Genomic DNA, 23,725 nt, shown 5'->3' with positions numbered 1-23,725 from the left:
AACACAGTCAGAATCATAGAATGATAGAATGATTTAGGTCAGAAGGGACCTCAAAGATCATCTAGTTCCAAACCCTCTGCCATGGGCAGGCACACCCTCCACTAGACCAGGTTGCCCAAACCCCATCCAACCTGGCCTTCAACACTTCCAGGGAGGGGGCCTCCACAGCTTCTCTGGAAACCTGTTCCAGTGTCTCACCACCCTCACAAGGAAGAATTTTTTCCTCAGATATAATCTAAATCTCTCCTCTTTTAAACTCATTACCCCTTGTCCCATCACTACACTCCCTGATAAACAGTCCCTCTCCATCTTTCCTGTAGGCCCCTTTGGGAACCGGAAGGCCACAATTAGATCTCCCCGGAGCCTTCTCTTCTCCAGGCTGAACAACCCCAGCTCTCTCAGCCTTTCTTCACAGGAGAGGTGCTCCAGCCCTCTGATCATCTTCGTGGCCTCCTCTGGACTCGCTCTAAAAGCTCCATGTCCTTCTTGTCCTGGGGACCCCAGAGCTTGACACAGTAGTCCAGGTGAGGTCTCACGAGAGCAGAGTAGAAGGCCAGAATCACCTCCCTTGACCTGCTGGTCACGCTCGTTTTGATGCAGTGCAGTATATGGTTGGCTTTCTGTGTCTCAGATGTGCATTGCCAGCTCATGTTGAGCTTCTCATCAATCAACACTCCCAAGTCCTTTTCCTCAGGGCTGCTCTCAATCCATTCCTCGCCCAGCCTGTAGTTGTGCTTGGAATTGCCCTGACCCACATGCAGGACCTTGCACTTGGCCTTGTTGAACTTCATGAGTTTTGCATGAGACCACCTCTCCAGCCTGTCAAGGTCCCTCTGGATGGAATCCCTTCCCTCCAGCATGTCGACCACACCACACAGCTTGGTGTCATCAGCAAATTTGCTGAGTGGGCACTCGATCCCACTGTCCATGTCGCTGACAAAGATGTTAAACAGTGCTGGTCCCAATACCAACCCCTGAGGAACGCCGCTCATCACTGTTCTCCACCTGGACATTGAGCCATTGACCACAACTCTTTGAGTGTGACCATCCTGCCAATTCCAGTCCATCAAGTGGTCCATCCATCTCTCCAATTTAGAGACAAGGATGTTGTGCAGGACAGTGTCAAATACCTTGCACAAGTCCAGGTAGATGGCGTCTGTCACTCTTCCCTTATCCACCAACGTTGTAACCCCATCAGAGAAAGGCACCAAATTTGTCAGGCACAATTTGCCCTTAGTGAAGCCATGTTGGCTGTCACCAATTGCCTCCTTATTTTCCATGTGCCTGAGCATAGTCTCCAGGAGGATCTGCTCCATGATCTTGCCAGGCACAGAGGTCGGACTGACCAGTCTATAGTTCTCCAGATCTTCCTTTTTTCCCTTTCAAAAAATGGGGGTTACTTTTCCCCTTTTCCAGACAGTGGGAATGTCACTGGACTGCCAGGTCTTCCTCAAATATGATGGAGAGTGGCTTAGCCACTTCATCTGCCAGTTCCCTCAGGACCAGTGGATGCATCTCATCAGGTCCACCTTCATGTTCCTTAGATATTCTCGAACCTGATGTTCTCCTATAGTTGGTGGTTCTGCATTCTCCCAGTCCCTGCCTTTGCTTTGTGTGACCTGGCCAGCATGGTTCGAGCCCTTGCTGCTGAAGACAGAGGCAAAAAATTTGTTGAGTACCTCAGCCTTCTCCATATCCTGGGTAACCAGGTCTCCCGTTTCATTCCAGAGGGGGCCCACATTTTCCCAGAATGTCCACATTTCCCAGAAAGGATATCACAAGATCACAAAATTACGGTGAAGTCTGGGTTTGAAGGCACAGGACTGGACCCCGCACTGACTCCTGCTGTGCACCACTGGTGAGTGGCCTCCAGCAAGACCTCGTGCCGTTGATCACCATTCTCTGGGCTGACCATTCAGCCAGTTTTCAATCCACCTCACTGTCTGCTCATCCAGCCCGTGCTTCACTGGCTTCTCTATGAAGATTTTATGGGAGACAGTGTCGAAAGCCTTACTCATCTACCAAGCCAGCCATTTCATTAGAGAAGTTTATTGGGTTGTCAGATAGGCATGACATTTCCTTTCATCAGATGGGCTCTGGGCCTCTGTCTATCAGTCACAGTCTGGCACTTGGAGGGCCATGATGTTACACCATTGTATACCCCATAAGGATTTGGCCAGTTCAAAAAAAAGGATGATAAGAGGGAAGTGCTACCAACTGTGGTCATTGCTTGATAGCAAAGAAATAGTAGTCAGCTCTATCCAACCTCTCCAACCTCCCTTGCTCTCAGCTCTGTTTAGATGAAATGTAGACATACAATGTTTTAATATAAACATGTCCTGGAAACAATTTCTTCGTTCAAAGTGTTCATAGGAAACGTATTTTAGAAATGGCTGCGTAAATCTAGATTTATAAAGAGGGCTGAGAGTCATCAGCTTGCTGGTGCATTCAAGGCTTGAGAAAGTTCTCCCCCCGCTTTATGATCCCAGTGAGAGTGCTCAGTTCAATGTCCCCCCATAAACACAACAAGACATAACCCCATGACATGACATAACTTTTGCAGCCTCCCCCAGTACCCGACCCTTTCCCAGCCCCAGCTGTGTCCTACGTGGGGCTTTACAGTCAGCCTTTCTCTGGGGCTGGCACTGAGTCCAGCAGGAGGATAGAGGAGCCTTTGCAGCAACTGACCCGTAAACCTGAAATGAGCAGCCATTGCTGGAAATGGCCAGTGAGAGAGGCTGGGAGCTGGCAAATGTCCTGGGCCACCTTCCCAGGCTGTCCATGCCACCGAGAGCACCGACCGGCATCCTCCCTCCTGCACCTTCATGTCTTTGATCCCTTTCGTGAGCCCTGGCTGTGCACGACAACCCTCCCTGGTGTGAGTGCTCACCCTGCGTGCTCACACAGTGCCAGCTGTACACTGGTAGTTTCCTCTCCCGGGCACTTTCCAGCCCCAACAAGACCCTCCCCAGCTCTTCCCAGCTCCACTACCCCTCCCCAGCCCAGCCCAGCTCAGCCCAGAAGCCCAGTCTGGGCTGGCCCACGGCAGTGCCCACAGCAGGGTGCTGCAGAGTTCTGGGCGCTCACCCCACAGCCACAGCCTCTCTGAAGGGCACAGCAGCTCCCGGGGGGCAGAGAGGGCTCCAGCCTCCCCATCAGCCCCAGGGCTGGGGCCAGTCATGGCACGAGGAGACGGAGGACAGCATTTCTCTGTGTCTCCTGCTCTTCCCTCAAAGAGATCCTTATTGCCCATTGCTGGCAGCCCCTCTGTGCCCGTCCCTCTGCCGAGCGCAAGACTCCTGGCCTGGGGGCTCCCCAGGCAGCTCCTGCCGCACCAACAAGAGAGAAGCCTGCCCAAACTGGTGCATGCAGGAATAGGTCTCCTGCTCTTCTCCAGGGATGTCATCGTGGCATGGCCCCGGGCTGGCGGTGCTGCTCAGCAGGGCAGAGGTGCCCAAAAGCCACAGGGAGACAGTGCCAGGCAGATACCTGTGGATCATTCATCATTTCCTTTGGCACTTGGCACCCACACGTGAAGGCTCAGCTAAGGCCAATTCCCTGACACAGCACCCTGTGCCCTCCTGCTCTGAGCCCATGGACAGCCCAAGCACAGCAGCATGCTTGTAGGGACAATTTCTTCATCCTGTTCCTGACCTCAGCTTTCGAAGAAGAGGCCAACCTCCAGACACGGGCAGTGAGGAAATCCATTTAATTACAGAGATGTGACACAGTAGGTCAGCTATACTATCATGCAAGAAAACCGTACAAAGGCCTCTGGGCCAGACAGGCTGGCTTCATGCTTCTGGGGAAATTGAGCGGCTGCAGGGATTCCTGGGAAAGCAGAATTGTCTCAAATAATATGCCCAAAGTACAGGAAGTTCCGTGGATGAGTTTGAAATAAATAGTGAAGAGACACGGGCATCTTATTCCTGCTGCAAGACAAGTGATTGAATCAGCTTCTGCAGGGCATCTTTGAGCTCCCGGTTCCTCATGCTGTAGATGAGGGGGTTCACTGCTGGAGGCACCACTGAGTACAGAACTGACACCAGTGAGTCTAGCAATGGGGAGGAGCTGGAGGGGGGCTTCAGGTAGGCAAAAGATCCAGTGCTGATAAACAGGGAGACCACGGCCAGGTGAGGGAGGCACGTGGAAAAGGCTTTGTGCTGTCCCTGCTCAGAGGGGATCCTCAGCACGGCCCTGAAGATCTGAACATAGGACACCACAATGAAAACAAAACACCCAAAGGCTAAACAGACACTAACCACAAGAAGCCCAACTTCCCTGAGGTAGGCATCTGAGCAGGAGAGCTTGAGGATCTGCGGGATTTCACAGAAGAACTGGTCTACAGCATTGCCATGGCAGAGGGGTAGGGAAAATGTATTGGCCATGTGCAGCAGAGCATAGAGAAACCCACTGCCCCAGGCAGCTGCTGCCATGTGGGCACAAGCTCTGCTGCCCAGGAGGGTCCTGTAGTGCAGGGGCTTGCAGATGGCAACGTAGCGGTCATAGGCCATGATGGTGAGAAGACAATACTCCCCTATAATAAAGAATAGAAAGAAAAAGACCTGTGCTTCGCATCCTGCGTAGGAGATGGCCCTGGTGTCCCAGAGGGAATTGGCCATGGCTTTGGGGAGAGTGGTGGAGATGCAGCCCAAGTCAAGGAGGGAGAGGCTGCAGAGGAAGAAGTACATGGGGGTGTGGAGGTGGTGGTCACAGGCTATGGCAGTGATGATGAGGCCATTGCCCAGGAGGGCAGCCAGGTAGATGCCCAGGAAGAGCCAGAAGTTCAAAACTTGCAGCTCCCGTGTGTCTGCGAATGCCAGGAGGAGGAACTCAGAGATGATGGAGCTGCTGTTGGACATTTCCTTCCTCTGGGCATGGGGACCTTTTCAAGGAGGAAAAGGCAGTGACAAGTTAGAGCACTCTTCTCTAAGAAAAATCAAAGCCATTTCTCACACACCCTCCCCCTGCTAGACAAACACACACAGTCTTGTTGTGTTCTAGGAGCTACTTCTGCAGCTCCATTGCTGGAACTCTGCTTGCTGCTGGCTGAATGTGCCGTGGGAGAAGGGCCTCTGCATCCCTGAGGGCAACTCAAAGCTTGGAAGGACACCTCAAATATATAGCCCTAAATAAGTAAGTGCCCTAAAGATGGCGTCTCAGTAAGTAAGAGTCAGCTCATACTTGGGCTCTACAGGCTGCATTAAGCAGAGCTCCACAGGCGAGATGAAAGCTGGGACACTTGTTCCCACGGACACATTTGCGTGAATGGACCCACAAGATCAGCCCGTGACTCTGCAGCTGAACCTCCCATCCCCAGAGAGTCTGACAGCACCACCAGCATAACAACAGCAAGAACACAGACAAGTGGAGAAAGAAGGCAAAATACAGGGAGGGTCTGGCGCAGAGAGGCCAGGGCAGAGGCAGCCGGGCACTCAGGACAGCGTTACCCTGACCCAGCTGTGCACGCCACCTCCCAGACACCAACATTGCCGGGCAGCTGCTCTCAGCCCCGGTGCTCTGCAGAGGGAACTGGGCACGTGGCTGGAGAGCTGCCCCACGGCTCTGCTGAGCTCTGGCTGCAGAGGAGGTGGGTCATGCCTTGGAGCCCACGGCCCTGAGGGCAGAGGCTTTGCTGGGTGGGAGAGGAGGCAAGGGGGCTTGCTCAGAGGAAGGGGTCTGAGTTGGAGGAGATGACACACCAGCCTTCACACCCTGCAGCCATCCCCAAAACACTGGAGATGCCATGCCCTGTCCCTCTGATGGTTTGGCACAGAATTACTGCTCTGGAGAACATCCCACTCCTTTTCACCAGCCATGGGATATGCCAGCCCTAGGAGATCTCTCCAGAATACCCACGTGCATTGCCCTGCAGCCAAAGACTTACCATGTAAAGCGGTGTGAAGGCTTCTCCTCCAGTGAGCTCTATACATCTTGCCATTGCTGACCGCCCTCCACCTCTCTTCTCCTCGCTCCTCTGGCCTCGCTGCCTGCAGGCAGTGCCCTCAGCCCTGCTGCGCTTTGCAGAGGAGCTGCTCCTGGGCAGAGCTGTCTCTCTGCAGCGCTGCCCGCTTGCCATGAGCTCCCTCCATCCCAGGAGCCCAGCCCAGCTCAGCAGCAGAGGACCAGCCCAAGGCAGCACTTTCTCTGCCCCCTCTGGGCTCCCTCAGAGAATGTCCCTGGGGCTCCAGGGGAACCTGCTGTGAAACAGGCTGAAGCAATCACTGATGTTCCCTCCCTCGGCTGGGGAAGGACACCTCTTTCCAGCAGTGGCTTTTCTGTCAGAGACACACTTAGGTCTCAGCATCGCCTTTTTTTGTTCTGGTGTTAGAGCGGTCACCCAGACAGGGCCAGGGCAGCTGCTCAGCTTTATGGCCAAGCACAGGCCTGTCGTGCTACCTCAGATGCCAAAGCTGCCCAGCACAAGGGCGGCTGAGAAGGGCGTTTGAGGATCTCTCACACAGCGATCCCCGTTCAGAGCTGGTAAATAACAGACACCTCTAACGGCATCTCAGACAGATTTGCTGCTGCTGAGCAAGTTACCGAACGCCAGCACTGCAGTGAGGCAATGTCTGTCCCGTGTCTACCCCGCAGATGCATGAGGATCATGAGATGCAAAGTGGATCCGGGATGTGAAATGCAGTGTCAGTCTGAGCTGAGCTACGCTGTGGGCATACTGGTCTCCAGCCACAGCCATGGGCACAGCCGTGCCTGGCCATGGACCTCCTTGGTTCTGACTCACAGACTCGCTTCCCAGCTTGATGCATTATGGATGCACAACGGCACAAGACCCTGTCCCTCAAGTGCCAGGCTCCGGCCGATACACAAAGGCCCAGCACAGCCGTGTCACTGCAGTGCTTGTACAGCCGGGCGCTGGAGGTGCTCAGCATGCCAGGGCCAAACGCTTTCAAACAATCGAGTTTTGGGGCAAAATTGACTTGAATTGCACCTGTGAAATCCAGCCATGTATGGACTGAAACAGTGGGAATGACCTCCTCCTCTCTCCTTCTTCTTCCTTTCTTCCCATCCCTCGGTCATATTTCAGAGGAGAGCAAATTAAAGGGGGTGATGCTTCTGGGTGCCAGTGACTGAAAGCAGGGGAGTGAGGCAATGCATGGAAAAGGAGCTAAAAGTTTTGCTAGTCCAAAGCTGTTGTTTTCAGATCCTACCCCTGAAGACTTGAATCTGCAGCAGAGAACCTCTCTTTCAGCAGTTAAGTTAAGATTCCCCCAGCTGTCCTGGCTGTGTCCCCTCCCAACATCTCGCCCACCCCCAGCCTACTCACTGGTGGGGCAGCCTGACAAACAGAAAAGGCCTGGACACTGAATAAACACAGTTCAGCAATAGCTAACACATCATTGTGTTGCCAAGGCTGTTTTCATCGCACATCCAAAACATACAACCATACGAGCTACCACCTACCCGTGGCCAGGCTGGTGGCACTTTTGGGGAGGATAGCTGAAAACCTCCCAGGATGGGGATCACAGAGACACGCTGGGTGTCCTGCTGCAGTGCAGCACACGCTCCTACGTTTTAGTAATTTTCCCGTTGCCCTGTGTGAAGCTCCCAAGAGGCCCCTCACACCTTTGTTGCCCTTGTCTGGATAACCAGTGGGGAAAGGGTTAAGAGGGGACGCTGTTCTTCTTGGAGAGTATGAGGAGGGTAAAAAAGATGAACTGGATGGCATCCGCTGCTGTCCCTTCACTCGGAAAGACAATCCTTTCATCTCAGAAAGCAGTGCGGATGGTCAGGCATGATGTACCTGAGTAAATGCAGTCACCCTCTCCTTCAGAAACACAGAAATGGGATCCAAGAGGACACACTCTGGGACGCATTCCTCAACCAAAAGGAGGGTGAGAAGCCTTCAGGTCCCCAGCTCATCCCTGGGGCCTTTTTGGAAGATGCATGCAATGTTTGCTTTTTGCAAGTCCTCAGGGAGTGCCCCGGATGACCTGTCCAAAGTGACAGAGAGCAGTGTCACTGTGACTTCCTGGCCAGCACCCTTGGATGGAGTCCCTCTGGTCCCATGGACTGGTAAAGAGCTGAGTGTGCTCAGGTGAGCCCTGACTTGATCCCCACCCACTGCAGGTTGTTCTCCATGTGCCTCAAGGCACAAAGGCCTGGGATGATGAAGGCAGAGCCAAAGGCAGCATATTGTACCTCAGACATATTGACACTTGCCCTTGGTAAATTCTGCAGTGGCCCCACGTAGTCTTTCTTCTTTAACTGTAACTTCAGTAGTAACAGCTCATCTTGGTGCCATTGAATTCCCTTATGAGAGTCAACTGACTGCCTGTATGCACCACTGCTGTCCTTGCAGGAGGTTGTCCTGAAACACCAGCTGTGCTGGGCTCTGCTGCCTATCAGTACTGCTGCTCATGAGATCCCTCCTGAAGGTCCCCAGTCTGCCCCTCTGATGTCCCAAGAGCCCATATATGCAAAGACGCGCTATGTTCATAGCAGAGACGCGCTTGGACTATGTGTTAGATGGCAATGTCAATGATGATATGAGCTGTAGATGTAGATGATGAGGTAGCTGACATGAGGTGCCCACAGAGCCAGCAAAACCTGCTGTCCTCACCAATGCCCGAGATAAGCAGGGCTGGGCTGTGCAGCCCTGACAGGAGACCATGAGACGTTATAGTCAGGGCAGACCTGGGAAATACAGCTGATGGGGAAGAGAAGGAGACATAGCCGTCCCTATGGCACATGCCTCCATTTGGTCAGAGGAACACCTCTATAGGTTGCCCTGAACCTACTGATCAGGGACAGGATTCTTTGTACTGAATGTCAGCATCTGCTGTCATGTCTGTTGGCCAAAGGAATTCCCCAACAGCCTCCAAGGCGATGCCCTCACATGCCGCCCTGTCCCTCACAATTGTTCCATTACAGCTTGCTGCCACCTGCACGTGCCTTGGACCACCTGTGGCACCTCAAATGGCACCAGGTTTTAGCATCAGAAAAGTTCACTCCTGGCCTCTATCTCCATTATTAACATGGCAGCTTAGATAAGGAGCTCAGGCCTATTTGACTGAAAACGGGGAAACATCAAATGCATTTTTAACAAGGGAAAAAAGGAAGACTCAGAGAACTACAGGCCGGTCAGTCTCACCTCTGTGCCTGGCAAGATCATGGAGCTGCCAAGGAGGTGACTGGTGACAGCCAACATGTCTTCACTAAGGGCAAATTGTGCCTGACAGATTTGGTGGCATTCTATGTTGGGGTTACAGCATTGGTGGATAAGGGAAGAGTGACTGACATCATCTACCTGGAACTGTGCAAGGCATTTGACACTATCCTGCACGACATCCTTGTCTCTACATTGGAGAGACATGGATTTGACAGGTGGACCTCTCAGTGGATAAGGAATTGGCTGGACGGTCACACTCAAAGAGTTGTGGTCAACGGCTCAATGTCCAAGTGGAGATCAGCTACGAGTGACGTTCCTCAGGGGTCGGTACTGGGACTGATACTGTTGAATGTCTTTGTCGGTGACATGGACAGTGGGATCGAGTGCACCTTCAGCAAAGTTTGATGACAACACCAAGCTGTGTGGTGTGGTCAACATGCTGGAGGGAAGGGATTCCATCCAGAGGGACCTTGACAGGCTGGAGAGGTGGTCCCATGCAAAACTCATGAAGTTCAACAAGGCCAAGTGCAAGGTCCTGCACGTGGGTCAGGGCAATTCCAAGCACAACTACAGGCTGGGCGGAGAATGGACTGAGAGCAGCCCTGAGGAAAAGGACTTGGGAGTGTTGATTGATGAGAAGCTCAACATGAGCCAGCAATGTGCGCTTGGAGCCCAGAAAGCCAACCATGTCCTGGGCTGCATCAAAAGAGGCGTGACCAGCAGGTCAAGGGAGGTGATTCGGACCCCTACTCTGGTCTCGTGAGACCCCACCGGCAGTACTGTGTCCAGCTCTGGGGTCCCCAGTACAGGAAAAACATGAAGCTGTTGGAGCGATTCCAGAGGAGGCCATGAAGATGATCAGAGAGCTACCTAAAGGGGCTACAGGAAAGCTGGAGAGGGACTGTTTATCAGGGAGTGTAGTGATAGGACAAGGGGTAATGGGATTAAACTAAAAGAGGGGAGATTTACATTAGATATTAGGAAGAAATTCTTCACTGTAGAGGGTGGTGAGGCCCTGGAAGAGGTTGCCCAGAGAAGCTGTGGATACCCCCTCCCTGGAAGTGTTCAAGGCCAGGTTGGATGGGGCTTTGGGCAACCTGGCCTATTGGAGGGTGTGCCTGCCCATGGCAGGGGGGTTGGAACTAGATGCTCTTTCAGGTCCCTTCCGACCAAAGCCATTCTATGATTCCATGATTTTTTTGCAGCTGAGCTGAGGCAAGAGGAATCCCACCTCCAGTGGGTCTGTGGGTTGCACTGGAGAAGCTGAATCCCCCTCTGGCCTCAGGAATACTGATGAGAGCTGAGATGCCTTCATTGACTTGGTTCCATCCCTGCCCTGCACAGAAGGAAATGATCCCCTGCCTGTCACTGCCTGTGTGTCCTGCCTGACAATGGGGCAGGAATGGGGGTTTCCAGAGGGGAACATTGACACCTCCTGTAGATCTGCACACCCTGGAAGAGCAATTCCCACCGCAGGAATCAGCCTGTCCAGTGCTTAGGGAGGGACACTGGGTGATTACTTCAGTCTGCTTCAAATTCTGCTCCCCAGGAGAGACCCTGCTGCCTTTCGTGAGCTGTCAGCCCTGGAGGCCCAGGGACACCTCGAGGGAGTCAGGGAGGGTGGGGAGGGGCAGAGAAAGTGGCCCCTTGGGCTGTTGTGCTGCTGCTGAGCTGGGCTGGGCTCCTGGGATGCAGGGAGCTCATGGCAAGCGGGCAGCGCTGCAGAGAGACAGCTCTGCCCAGGAGCAGCTCCTCTGCAAAGCGCAGCAGGGCTGAGGGCACTGCCGGCAGGCAGCGAGGGCAGAGGAGCAAGGAGAAGAGAGGAAAGAGGCAGTCTGGGGTGTGAGAATGTTGCGAAGTAACAGGAGGAGAAATCTCCACAGCACTTGGCACGGTAGGTCTGTGGCAGCAGGACAAAGCAGCTGCAGTTCCTGGAGAGACCTCCAAAAGCTGGCACATGCCACAGCCTGTGGGATCTATCAGGAGGACGCTCACAACGTCTCTGGTGTGGAGGAGGAGGAGGACGTGCTGCAGAGCAGGGCTTCCCTGCCACAGCGTCAGAGGCACAGGGCATGACGGCTGCCTTCTGCCAGGAACGGCCGCAGGGGTGTGCAGGTGGGTGTGCAGCCAGGGGTGCCCAGGGCTGTCCTTCCGAGCAGGGTCCCTGCACCCCAGGGGCTGTGTGCTGGCACAGGGACTCTGCCGCCTGCCAGGGTCACCCTCAGCCTGCCCGGGGAGCTCCCCATGGCGCTGTGGGGAGAAGCTGTGGGTGGAAGGAGCGACCTCTGTCAGGGTAGGGTCCTTCTGCTGTCGAGAGGGTGCTGCGTGGGTCAGGGTTGCTCACAGCTCCAGGGTAGCCCTGGGGATTTCCAAGGGGTCTTTTCAAGATGGTGTTCCCTGTAAGGGAAGGTGTCTGTCTTTTGAGGTTTCTCATCTTGGTCGGCTGGTTGGGCAGTGGGACATTTCCAAGGGGACTTTTGAATCCAGAGGTCAAAGGAGGGTCTCCCGTATGGCTAAGGAGCTTTCCTCATCTGTGATTCAGTGTGCAGCTGTGGGGGCTACAGACAGCACCAGCATCACCTTTCCAGTCTCATCAGGCTTTGTGTGACCTTCTCTGTAGCCCCTGCACACACACAGAGAGGCTGCAGGGCAGAGCTGGGCACACAGGGGCTGGCATGGGGTCTGTGAGCAGAGAAGAGACGTGGGGCCAGAGAAAGAGCTCCTGGCAGGGACAGCTCCAGGCAGGAGAGATGGGCAGGAAAGGAAGGAACTGCTCATGGAAACCCTGTTGCAGGGGAGATACGGGCACCTCCCGGCCACCCCTTGCAGTGCAGACGCCTTCCCTGAGAAACCCCCTTCATCCCTCCCACCCAGCACATTCTTGGCCCTCACGGACATTGGGGTCTAGGGTGGGAGTCACCTCTCTGTCCAGCAGACCAGCAGAAGAGGCGAAGGGCATCCCTCCTGCCACATATTTATTTCCCGCTGACCAGCAATCGGATGGAAGGCAACTGTCCTGCAGTATCAGTCTCTGGGAGGTGACATGCACAGCTGGGTCAGGGTAACGCTTTCCCGAGTGCCCGGCTGTCTCTGCCCTGGCCTCTCTCAGCCAGACCCTCCCTGTGCTTTTCCTTGTTTCTCCCTGTGATTGTTTTAAAGTTACCTTTTTATTGCGGTCAGACTCCCTGGGGGTGGGAGGTTCAGCTGCAGAGTCACGGGCTGATCTTGTTCATCCATTCATGTGGGCATGTCCTTGGGAACAAGTGTCCCAGCTTTCCTCTGACGTGTGGGGCTGTGGGCAATGGAGTCTGTGGGGCTGGAGAATGAGCTGGATTTCCCTTAATCAGATGCTGTCGTTAGGACACTTGGCTAAGTCCTTGGGGTGTCCTTCCAAGGTGTGAGCTGCCCTCCAGGATGCAAGCCTGCCCCATAGCACCTTTGTGTTATCTGAAAGCCCCATGGAGAAATGCCGAGATGCTACAACCAAGGAAAAGCTGTTGGGTTGGTGAAATGAGCCGCGTTTCTTCTTGTCTACAAGTGGGGTGCTGAGACCTTGAGAAAGGGTGAGACATTTTGTGGTCTGCGCTGGATGCCTCTGCTCTCAGCAGTGTCTGGTTGTATGACATAACCTAAGAGTGTGGTCACTCTCCACCTCATGAAGGTACAAGCTGGGAACAAGACGGAGGGACAGACCAGCTCCCCTCACTCTGCTCTAAGCCACAGGCAATCCTCTTGCCTCGCATGACTCACTCTGTGCTCCCTGAGTGCAGCAGAAATGCTGAGGGTTTCTGACATCCAAGAACACCTCCCGAATGTCTCAAACTGCCTTCTGCCATCCTAGTTCCTTCGTACGCAGAGTGCAGATGCTGACAGCCCTTTTTCGTTAGGAGCGGATTCACCTGACAAAGCCAAACCCCAGGACTGGCCCCTGTCCCCCCCTGGTTCCCATGAACCCACTGCTGCAGAGCAGGGCTGACTCCTCGGCAGCCAGCGGGCAGAGGCTCTGCTCCTCACAGCAAAATCAGCCAGTACCAACCAGAGCTGCACCCATGGAAGTGTAGGAGGTCTCCTGGGAAATGAGAAGGGCTGTATGCAGTAGGGGCAGAGTCTATGGGTAATGGATTTCATTTTGCTCAGAGAAGTCTCCGCTAACTGACTGTGTTTTCCTCCTTGAACAGTTCCCCATGCCCAGAGTGAACAAATGTCCAACAGCAGCTCCATCACCCAGTTCCTCCTCCTGGCATTCGCAGACACACGGGAGCTGCAGCTCTTGCACTTCGGGCTCTTCCTGGGCATCTACCTGGCTGCGCTCCTGGGAAACAGCCTCATCATCACTGCCATAGCCTGTGACCACCGCCTCCACACCCCTATGTACTTCTTCCTCCTCAGCCTCTCTGTTCTTGACCTTGGCTGCATCTCCACCACTCTCCCCAAAGCCATGGCCAATTCCCTCTGGGACACCAGGGCGATTTCCTACGCAGGATGTGCTGCACAGGTCTTTCTGTTTGTTTTTTTCATTTCAGCAGAGTATTGTCTTCTCACCGTCATGGCCTACGACCGCTACGTTGCCATCTGCAAACCCCTGCACTACGGGACCCTCCTGGGCAGCAGAGCTTGTGCCCACATGGCAGCAGCTGCCTGGGGCAGTGGGTTTCTCTATGCCCTGCTGCACATGGCCAATACATTTTCCCTACCCCTCTGCCACGGCAATGCTGTGGACCAGTTCTTCTGTGAAATCCCCCAGATCCTCAAGCTCTCCTGCTCAGATGCCTACCTCAGGGAAGTTGGGCTTCTTGTGGTCAGTACCTGTTTAGCATTTGGGTGTTTTGTTTTCATTGTGGTGTCCTATGTGCAGATCTTCAGGGCCGTGCTGAGGATCCCCTCTGAGCAGGGACGGCACAAAGCCTTTTCCACGTGCCTCCCTCACCTGGCCGTGGTCTCCCTGTTTATCAGCACTGGACCTTTTGCCCACCTGAAGCCCCTGTCTGTCTCCTCCACAACCCTGGATCTCGTGGTGGCAGTTCTGTACTCGGTGGTACCTCCATCTGTGAACCCCCTCATCTACAGCATGAGGAACCAGGAGCTCAAGGATGCAGTGTGGAAACTGATGACCGGATGTTATTCAGAAGCAAAAAACTGCCCCTCTTCTGCATAGCATTTATTTATGATGTAACTTATTACAGCTCCAGTCTGTTGTCTGCATTTTTTGGTTTTTGGCATGGTGTTTTACTTGTAATGATGTTGTCATCCCCTCTCTAATTCACTGTCTGCTTTCTTTTCTGACTGAGTGGCTGTGTATATGGAGAGCCTTGCTCTCTGTGTCTTACAATTAAAAAAAAAAAAATAAAAGGGTCCTGCAGTGCCTTTCTGAGATCCTTCCACAAACGAGAAAATTTTGAGCCTTAACTTCATTGTGCAGGTAGGATTTCGGGAAAGGCAAAGGTCACCTGGGAAAGTCAAGAGTGAAAAGATGAGCTTTGATCACCTGTTAGAGACCCGTTAGAGATGACCTTTAGGCTGAACAACTGAAATGCCAGCCTGCTGCTGCTGCTGAACAGGGAGGGTGATTTAATAACAGCAGGCACAGGTGGGGCTGAGGGACTCAATGCCTTCTGTGCCTGAGTGTTTACTGAAAAGGTCTCCAGGCCTCTGTGCTCAGGGAAATGGTTCAAGGAGGAGAAGAGCATCTATGGGCAAGAACCTCCTGAACTCCAGCAAGGGCAAGTGGCAGTTTCTGCCCCTGCAGGGGACTCACCCTGGCAATGGCACAGCCTGGGGGCTGCCTGGCTGGGAGCAGCCGTGTGGGAAAGGTCTCGGTGGGCAGGGAGCTGGACAGGAGGCGGCCGTGTGCCCTGGCAGCAAGGGAGGCCACCAGCATCCTGGGCTGTCAGAGCAGGAGCACGGCCAGGAAATTGGGGGAAGGGATTTTCCAGGTTACTGCATCCCAATTTCAGATCCCCAGTAGAGGAAGGACGTTGGCAAGCTGTAGCAGGTTGAGCAAAGGGCCCTCAAGAATGTCAGGACGCTGCCTATGAGGAGAGGTTGAGGGAGCTGGGCTTGTCCTGCCTGGAGAAGGGAAGTTCTTGCAGAAGCATTGCACCGTTCCCAGGAAGTCCGAGTCAGGCTTATGTGCGTGGTACAAGACGTAGGGACAAGAGGCAATGGCCCGAAACAAGAGAGGGTCAGGCTGCATATAGGGAGAGAGTTTTCCAGCATGAGGATAGTCAAATGCTGGAAGCCATTTCCCAGGGAGTGTGCACCGTCTCTGCCCCAGAAAGCAAACAGGATGTGTTTCGATAAAGCTGTGAGTAGTTTGGTCTGAACCTTCTTTGAGCAGGAGGTTCAGACACCTCCCGAGGTGCCTTCCAGCATGAATGAGACACCTGAAGGAGCTGTGACCCCATGGGAAGCCTGCGCTGGAGTAGGCTCCTGGCAGAACCTGTGACCCCATGGAGAGAGGAGCCCACGTTGTAGCAGTTTTTCTGGCAGGACTTGTGACCCCACGGGGGACCCATGCTGGAGCAGTCTGCTCCTGAAGGACTGCACCCTGATGAAGGCACCCACGCTGGAGCAGGTCATGAAGAAATGCAGCCTGTGGGAAGGACCCACATTGGAGAAGTTCATGAAGGACTGTCCCTGATGGGAAGGACCCCCCGTTGGAGCAGGGGAAAAATGTGAGGAGGATGGAGCAGCAAAGACAACATGCAATGAGCTGACTGCAACCCCCATTCCCTATCCCCCCGTGCCACTTGGAGAGAGAAGGCAGAGAAATCAGGAGTGAAGTCGAGCCCAGGAAGGGGGGAGGGCTGGGGGGAAGTGTTCTGAGATTTGGTTTTATTTCTCATTATCCCACTCTGATCTGATTGGTAATAAATGACATTAATTCTCTGAGTTGAGTCTCTTTTGCCTGTGATGGTAATTGGTGAGTGATCTCCCTGTCCTCATCTCCACCCACGAGGAGGGGGAGTGATAGAGGGGCTTGGTGGGCAGGTGCCTTCCAGCCAGGGTCAGCGCACCACAGAAGCAGAACATTTCCTTCTCTTTAAATTGTTTCCTTAGTTTCTTTGTTGCTTCATTTTAATTTTGGACATTTTCTGAACCGTTCTGCCATAATCAGGCCTCTAACATTAACAACAATATATCTGTGTCTCATGTGGAGTTCAGTGCCCTAAAACCTCCCTGCCCAGGACTGTCCTTGCCACCGCTCGCCCTTTCACACAGCCAGTCACACTCTGAGGGGCTGAGCTCTCTCGACTGATACAGAGAAGAAGGGTGACCATCTTCAGTGAAACGCTCTGCTTCTCCATGGCCAACATATCTGTGTTTCCAGCACTTCTGGAAGGAGTCCCTAAATCAGCAAGACCCACTGCCTTCACATTCCCTCGGGGGTATGTGGATTGGCGCTCTATTTTAGGTGAAGAAAGGGACGAGGTTGTCCTTACCCAACACCAGGCACCTCAATGCAGATGTCTAGACTTGCCTTTGGAGTAAATGGAGAGAAAGAAGTTGTCTCAGCCGAGATGCCTGGAGATTTCCTGGTGACCAGCTAATGCTCCAGAAGGGAGCCCTGGGTCACATTTCCAAGCACCTTATGGGCACTTCTGTAAGCCAGGGCAGCTCAGACAGCAACGGCCTCTCTATGTGGGCAAATGAATCCAGACCTGAATGTAGGTCTTAGTCTCGAGTTGAAAATTATTCTAAAAATACCTGAAAATAATCTTCCTTTTCAGAATATCAGCTATTTGGGCTCAGTTCTTTTTTCTTTTCTTTTTTTTTTTTTTTAATTTGGGAGGACCACATGAGTACACTACAGTAATTTCCCTCTGCCAGCATATTTATATGCAGTTGTTTATCAAAATATTTTTCCTACCAGTGCTCTGAGTGGAGAAATTTTGTTCTGAAAATATACTATATCGACATATTGACATACTTCCCATCTCTTCTTCAGCCTCTCTGCCCTTTCTCTTTCCTCTACCTGTTTTGTCTTTATAGAGAACTCCAGGTAAAGATTTATTGAGTAATTAAATGTGGGAGATATTTCTGGGCATCATCTAGTTCCCCTCCACACCCCTTACTCAATGGAGGGCTCCCACCACTTCAGTGTCATCCACAAACATGCTGAGACTGAACTCTGTCCCATTGTCCGGGCCATCACTAAAGGGGTCAGACAGCATTGCCCCCGGCACTTCTCAGTGAGGGATGCCTCTAGAAACTGGCCATCGGTTGGACTTTCTAACAATGATTGTTATGTCATTCCCCCCCGCCATTGCCATGACATTTCAAAGACAAAGGACAGCGGCCTTGCGATGACACCAGCCATTTCCCCCAGACCCCTCGGGTGCATCCCCTCTGGTCCCATGCACTCGCCTGTGTCCAACTGGCACTAGTGCTCCCCAGCTGCATCTTGCTCTCACATGGGTGAAGCTTTGCTGCCACAGAGGCTGCTAGGAGACTCAAGGACCAGGGAGACCTGGGGAAAGATCCTACCAGGAAAGGAGTAGGGACGTGTGGCAATGTGATCCTCAGCCTCTTCCATGTCTCTGCAAGGCCTTTTTGGACTCACTGGAGGTTAAAGTAATTGAGTCTTGCTTGGATGTATCTGCACCTCACTGTCGGGAGGGTATCTCGGGCCAAGTTAGCCTCAGAACCCCACTTGGGACTTCATCTTGGAGGGGTTTCGCTTGGAAGGCAGAGCCCAGGAGTGAGGAGTTCACCCTCATGGTGGAACCTTTGTCCTTATCTCCAGGCTGAACGCTCATTGGTTTTTTCCTCCCAACATGCACCATCATTAAGAGCCTGGCTCCGCATTCTGCGTGACCTAATTGTAGGTACGAGCAGGCTGGGATGAGGGCCCTCCCAGCCTTCCCTTCTCTGGGCTGGACAAGCCCAGTTCCCTCAGCCTGTCCTCACAGCAAAGTGCTTCAGGCCCGGGTTGTCCTGAGGGCCCTTTGCTAAACCCACTCCAGCTTGGCAATATCGTTCCTGAATTGGGGGTCTGAAATCTGGATGGAGTATTCCAGAGAATTCTTTGCCCTCAGTCTTCTGGCCATGCTCCTGGTTGTACAGCTGGTGGCCTCCCTTGCTGCCAGGGCACAACGGCTGCCTTCTGTCCAGCTCGCTGACCACCAAGAGCTTTCCCACAGGGCTGGTCTCATCCAGGCAGGTCCCAGGCTGTGCCATTGCCAGGGTGAGTCCCCTGCAGGGGCAGAAACTGGCATTTGTCCTTCTGGGATCTCATGAGGCTCCTGCCAATACGTGCCGTCCTTCTCCATGAACCCCTTCATTGAGCACAGAGACCTTGACAGTAAAAACTCAAGCAAAAAAGGCATTGAGTCCCTGAACCCCATCCGTGTCTCCTCTTCATGAGATCACTGTCCTCGTTCAGCAGTAGGCTGAACTACTCTCCTACTTGAGACAGCCTCTTCCAGGTCCTGGAACCTACCCAACCCTGTCCGCATCCCATGTGAGGTTTAGCAGACATCCCTACTCCAGGTCTGCCAGGGTCTGGACAAGGAGAGATGTCAAGCAGGTCTGGTTATTCCCCCCGTGCAGGCACGGAGCCCAGCAGGAGGAAGGAAATGGCCGTGCAGCACAACTCACCCATAGACCTGTGCAGAGCGGGCAGTGCTGGAAGTGGCCGATTGCAGTTTAACCTGGCAGGCAGCTAAAGACACAACACAGCTGTTTGCTCACTGCCCCCACCCAGTGGGATGGGGGAGAGAATCAGGAAAAAAAGGTAAAATTTGTGGGTTGGATAAAGACAGTTTAATATGACAGAAAAAGTAAGCAAATAATAACAACAACAACAATAAAAATAATATACAAACCAAGTGATGCACAGCACAATTGCACACAAGCCCCAGACCACAGATGCCCAGCTAGTTCCCGAGCCGTGGTCCCAGCTGTCGGCCAGCTTCCCCCATTTATAAAATAAGCATGATGTCACATGGTATGGAATATCCCTTTGGCCAGTTTGGGTCAGCTGTCCTGGCCATGTCCCCTTCCCAGCTCCTTGGGCACCACCAGCCTCCTCACTGGCAGGCCAGTATGGGAAGCTGAAAAGTCCTTGCCTTGGTGTAAACATTGCCTAGCAACAACCAAAACATGTGTGTCTTATTAGCATTATTCTCATCCTAAATCCCAAACACAGTACTATGCCAGCTACTGGGAAGAAAATTAATTCCATGCTAGCCGACTCCAGGACACAGCTTAGTGAGGCCACCAGTGAAAGCTCACTCTGGTCTCATTCTCTAACACATCGCCACATGCCCACCTCCCCTCAGCCCATGGAGAAACCAAGCACAGCAGCACGGCCTTGTGGGGGCAATTTCATTAGCCTGTTCCTGACCTGGGCTTTGGAAGAAGAACCCAGCCCCCAGACCCTGGCGTTGAGAAAATGCCTTTTTATTACAGAGACGTGAGAAGGGAGGCCAGCTGGGCCATTGTGCCAGACACATGTGCAAAGCCATCTGGGTCAGAAAGACTGCGTTTGTGCCTCTGGAGAAGTGGCGTAGATGTATATGTTCCTGGGAAAATATAATTATCCTAGATAAAACAACCAAAGCACAGTGGGTTCCCCCGATATATTGGAAATACCTTGTGAAGACACACAGGCAGCTTATTGCTTCTGAAAGACTACTGATTGAAACAGCTTCTTCAGGGTGTCTTTGAGTTGCTGGTTCCTCATGCTGTAGATGAGGGGGTTCACAGATGGAGGTAAAACTGAGTACAGAAGTGACACCACCAGATCCAGGGTTGCGGAGGAGACAGACGGGGGCTTCAGGTAGGTGAACATGCCAGTGCTGATAAACAGGGAGACCACGGCCAGGTGAGGGAGGCACGTGGAAAAGGCTTTGTGCCGTCCCTGCTCAGAGGGGATCCTCAGCACGGCCCTGAAGATCTGCACATAGGACACCACAATGAAAACAAAACACCCAAATGCTAAACAGGTACTGACCACAAGAAGCCCAACTTCCCTGAGGTAGGCATCTGAGCAGGAGAGCTTGAGGATCTGGGGGATTTCACAGAAGAACTGGTCCACAGCATTGCCGTGGCAGAGGGGTAGGGAAAATGTATTGGCCGTGTGCAGCAGAGCAGTGAGAAACCCACTGCCCCAGGCAGCTGCTGCCATGTGGGCACAAGCTCTGCAGCCCAGGAGGGTCCCGTAGTGCAGGGGTTTGCAGATGGCAATGTAGCGGTCGTAGGCCATGATGGCGAGAAGACAATACTCCCCTACAATAAAGAAGAGAAAGAAAAAGACCTGTGTAGCACACCCCAAGTAGGAGATGCTTCTGGTGTCCCAGAGGGAATTGGCCATGGCTTTGGGGAGAGTGGTGGAGATGGATCCCAGGTCGAGGAGGGAGAGGTTGAGGAGGAAGAAGTACATGGGGGTGTGGAGGTGCTGGTCACAGGCTATGGCAGTGATGATGAGGCCGTTTCCCAGGAGGGCAGCCAGGTAGATGCCCAGGAAGAGCCCGAAGTGCAAGAGCTGCAGCTCCCGTGTGTCTGCGAATGCCAGGAGGAGGAACTCAGTGATGCAGCTATGGTTGAACATTTGCTTCCTCTGGGTAAGCTTATCTGTTGAGGAGGAGAAGGCAGTGCTGAGTTCAGCCAGACTGCTCCAAACTAAACATATTGTACGTCTCATTGCAACCCCACATTATGACTCTTTCTTTTTCTGGAAGACCTCTCTGCAGCTCTCTTACTTGAGCTCTGGCTTTTGCTGGCTGAGGGTGCCATTGGGAGCAAGGACTCTGCAATGGGCTCCTGAGGAGTCCTTCCTGCCGTGCAGCGAGAGGGAACTAGGAATGCAGGGGGATGTCCAATTAAATGCACTCATGATATATCAAAAAGCTTTTCAGCATTGTGGTTTGCAATTTGCCCAAGTGCAGAAGAGGGCTGAGGGGATTTGGGGTTGTTTCTCTTCTTCTAGTTGCAAGTGGAGTGGTTTGGGATGGAGGAAATCCCTGACATTTCTAAGGCACCCCAAGTGAAATCTTGTGGGTCCTGCGAGGCAAAGGGACTTTCCTCCACAGTGCTGAGAGAGGAGAGCTGCTCTGCCCATCAGCCCTGTTCTCAGCTGCCCTGTGCTGGCAGCTTGGAGCTGGAGGATGATCACCCCAGGTGTTCCTCTGAAAAGAAACAGGGTGCTGCTGAGAGCAAAGAAATCCAGGTTCACCGAGCAGATTGAGAGAGTCCTCACCTCTTCTCAGGGTACCTGAGGAGGATCTCATCTCTCCCCTTCCAAACAGGAACACAAAGAGTTCATTCCATCTGCCCACGTACAGCTGCCCAGAAGCATTTCTACAGCCTTAGCACTGAGGTGTCTTCTCCATGGGGATCCTTGCGAGCACAGAGATACTATGGGAGAGCTGTGCCCTTCTGGAGGGCACCCTGCAGCCCAGCAGGACACCCCAGGGAAACAGCTGAAGGTCCTGAAGTTGCCCGGAGGAGACTTGGGCACTTTGCTCCCATAGACACATCTGCATAGCAGGACCCAAAGGGTCAGTGTCCCAAGAGGAGATGAACCTGCCACCGCAGCCCCCACCCTCTTGGGCACCGAGAAGGCAAATCCAAGGGTGAGCAGAAGGGCAGCACAGGCAGGAGGGGTGGGCAGTGACATGCCACCATGCTGCTGCCAAGGGAGGAGGGACACACCAAGACTGCTGGACGTCAGGGGTTTGTCCTTCTCTGGGCTCTGGCTGCTCCAGAGGCAATGCACGCCCGAGAGCCCATGGGCTTGAGGGCAGAGGCTCTGCTGAGGCTGGGAAAGGAGACCAGGGAGGAGTTGCTCAGGGGAAGGTGTCTGCAGTGCAGGGACAGCAGGGAGGTGCCCACATCCCCCTCCCCAGCGTTTCGGGCAGCAGCTCCCTCTCACTCCCTGCCCGTGTCTCTGCTGCTTGGAGCTGCTCCTGCCAGGAGCCGCCACCTCCCTGTCCCCAGCCCAACTCCCTGTCAGTGCTCACAAACCCCATCCCTCCTGCTGTGTGCTCACCTCTGCCTGCAAACACCTCCCAGGGGCAGGGCACTGCCCAGGGGCCTCTCTGCCTCTGCAGGGGCTAAAGACCAGATCTCAGAAACCTGATGGGGCTGCGAAGGGCAAGTTGTTGCTGCTGCGTTGGCTGGAGGCAGCTGGGAACAGCGCTTTGAGGTGCTTCTCCCAGACTTACTTGTCTCTCAGGCTAAGAGTCTAGGAGTCGCAAAGCCTTCTTCTAAGCAGAAACAGGAAGTTTGATCTCCAGTGCCAACCCCGGACAACCAGACAAAGACTCAGGAAAGCCCTTCTCTTTCCAGGAGCCACTAACCTGGTGGGCTTCTTGAGAAGTCCCCTTAGAAATGTCCCGAGGGAGAGCTGAAGCTGTGAGAAGCCCTGACCCATGCAGCACTCTCTCGACAGCAGAAGGACCGTACCCTGCCCTGCCATGCTGGGGCTTTCTCCTTCCACCCACAGCTTTCCCTTTCCCTTTCCCTTTCCCTTTCCCTTTCCCTTTCCCTTTCCCTTTCCCTTTCCCTTTCCCTTTCCCTTTCCCTGGCAGGCAGCAGAGTCCTTGCGCCAGCACACAGTCCCCGGGGGTGCAGGGACCCTGCTCGGAAGGACAGACCTGGACAACCCTGGTTGCACGCCCACCTTCACAGCCCTGCAGCCATCGTCAAGACAAGGGAGCTGTCTTGCCTTGTGCCTCTGATGGTGCAGCAGGGAAGCCCTGCTCTGGAGCACGTCCTCCTTTTCCTCCACACCTGAGAAAAGCAAGGAGAGCCATCATGACAGGTCCTATGAGAGGTGGCATGGGCCAGGTCTAGTACAGGCTTCCAGGCACTCATCTGCATTGCCCTGCAGACAAAGACTTACCATGTCAAGGGCTGGGAAGATTTCTTTCCCCTGGTGAGCTCCCACACCAAAAGTCTTTCACCTTCTCTCGTTCCTCTTGTCTGCTCTCAGTGCCTGCAGGCAGTGCCCTCAGCCCTGCTCCTGGGCAGAGCTGTCTCTCTGCAGCGCTGCCCGCTTGCCATGAGCTCCCTCCATCCCAGGAGCCCAGCCCAGCTCAGCAGCAGAGGACCAGCCCAAGGCAGCACTTTCTCTGCCCCCTCTGGGCTCCCTCAGAGAATGTCCCTGGGGCTCCAGAGGAACCTGCTGTGAAAAAACCTGAAGTCATTACTGATATTTCTGCTCTGAGCTGGGGAAGAGGCAGAGTTAGGTCAAAGAATCCCCTCTTCTTGTCCCACTATGGACAGAATACCCAGACAGTCAAAGGGAGACATTTCCTGTCCCTCCTGTACCCATGGAAACCAGAGGTGACATCTGGGGCACCAGAGGGTGTGCAAGACATGTGCAGGTAACTCTGAGCCCTGATGGAGCGATTCAGAAGGACTGGGCAGCATCTTGGTTCATTGTTTGGAGGCTGGTGGGACTTTCCTTTGGCCAGCTGAAGTGACAGTAGATGCCCACATTTAGAATAATGAAGCCTGTCCCTGCTCAGTATGGCCAGGACAGCTTATAGAGGTATTCCTCTGAGCAAACGGAGTCATTGCCATTGGGAGAGCTAAGGCTCTCTCTCTTCTCCACCAGACCTTCATTGACAGTTATGGCAGGCTTAG

The 23,725-nt window shown here is 53.6% G+C and overlaps 2 protein-coding genes across 2 annotated transcripts; one reads left to right on the top strand and one right to left on the bottom strand.

Moving 5' to 3' along the window:
- Nucleotides 1-13,712: 13,712 nt before the first annotated feature.
- On the top strand, nt 13,713-14,174 carry LOC129201189 (olfactory receptor 14J1-like; the record flags this gene model as incomplete). The annotated part of the gene is made up of 1 exon (XM_054812339.1): nt 13,713-14,174. A coding segment is annotated over one exon (462 nt), but the record flags the coding sequence as incomplete, so codon positions are not given.
- Nucleotides 14,175-19,748: 5,574 nt separating this feature from the next.
- On the bottom strand, nt 19,749-20,684 carry LOC129201175 (olfactory receptor 14A16-like). The gene has a single exon (XM_054812324.1). It carries the CDS (start codon nt 20,682-20,684, stop codon nt 19,749-19,751), a length of 936 nt encoding a protein of 311 aa, XP_054668299.1.
- Between the last annotated feature and the right edge of the window lie 3,041 nt (nt 20,685-23,725).

Source organism: Grus americana, unplaced genomic scaffold (assembly GCF_028858705.1).
Source record: "Grus americana isolate bGruAme1 unplaced genomic scaffold, bGruAme1.mat scaffold_82, whole genome shotgun sequence".
NCBI lineage: Eukaryota > Metazoa > Chordata > Aves > Gruiformes > Gruidae > Grus > Grus americana.
The sequence above is the reverse complement of the archived record's forward strand: the minus strand, read 5'-3'. Positions and strand labels throughout refer to the sequence as shown.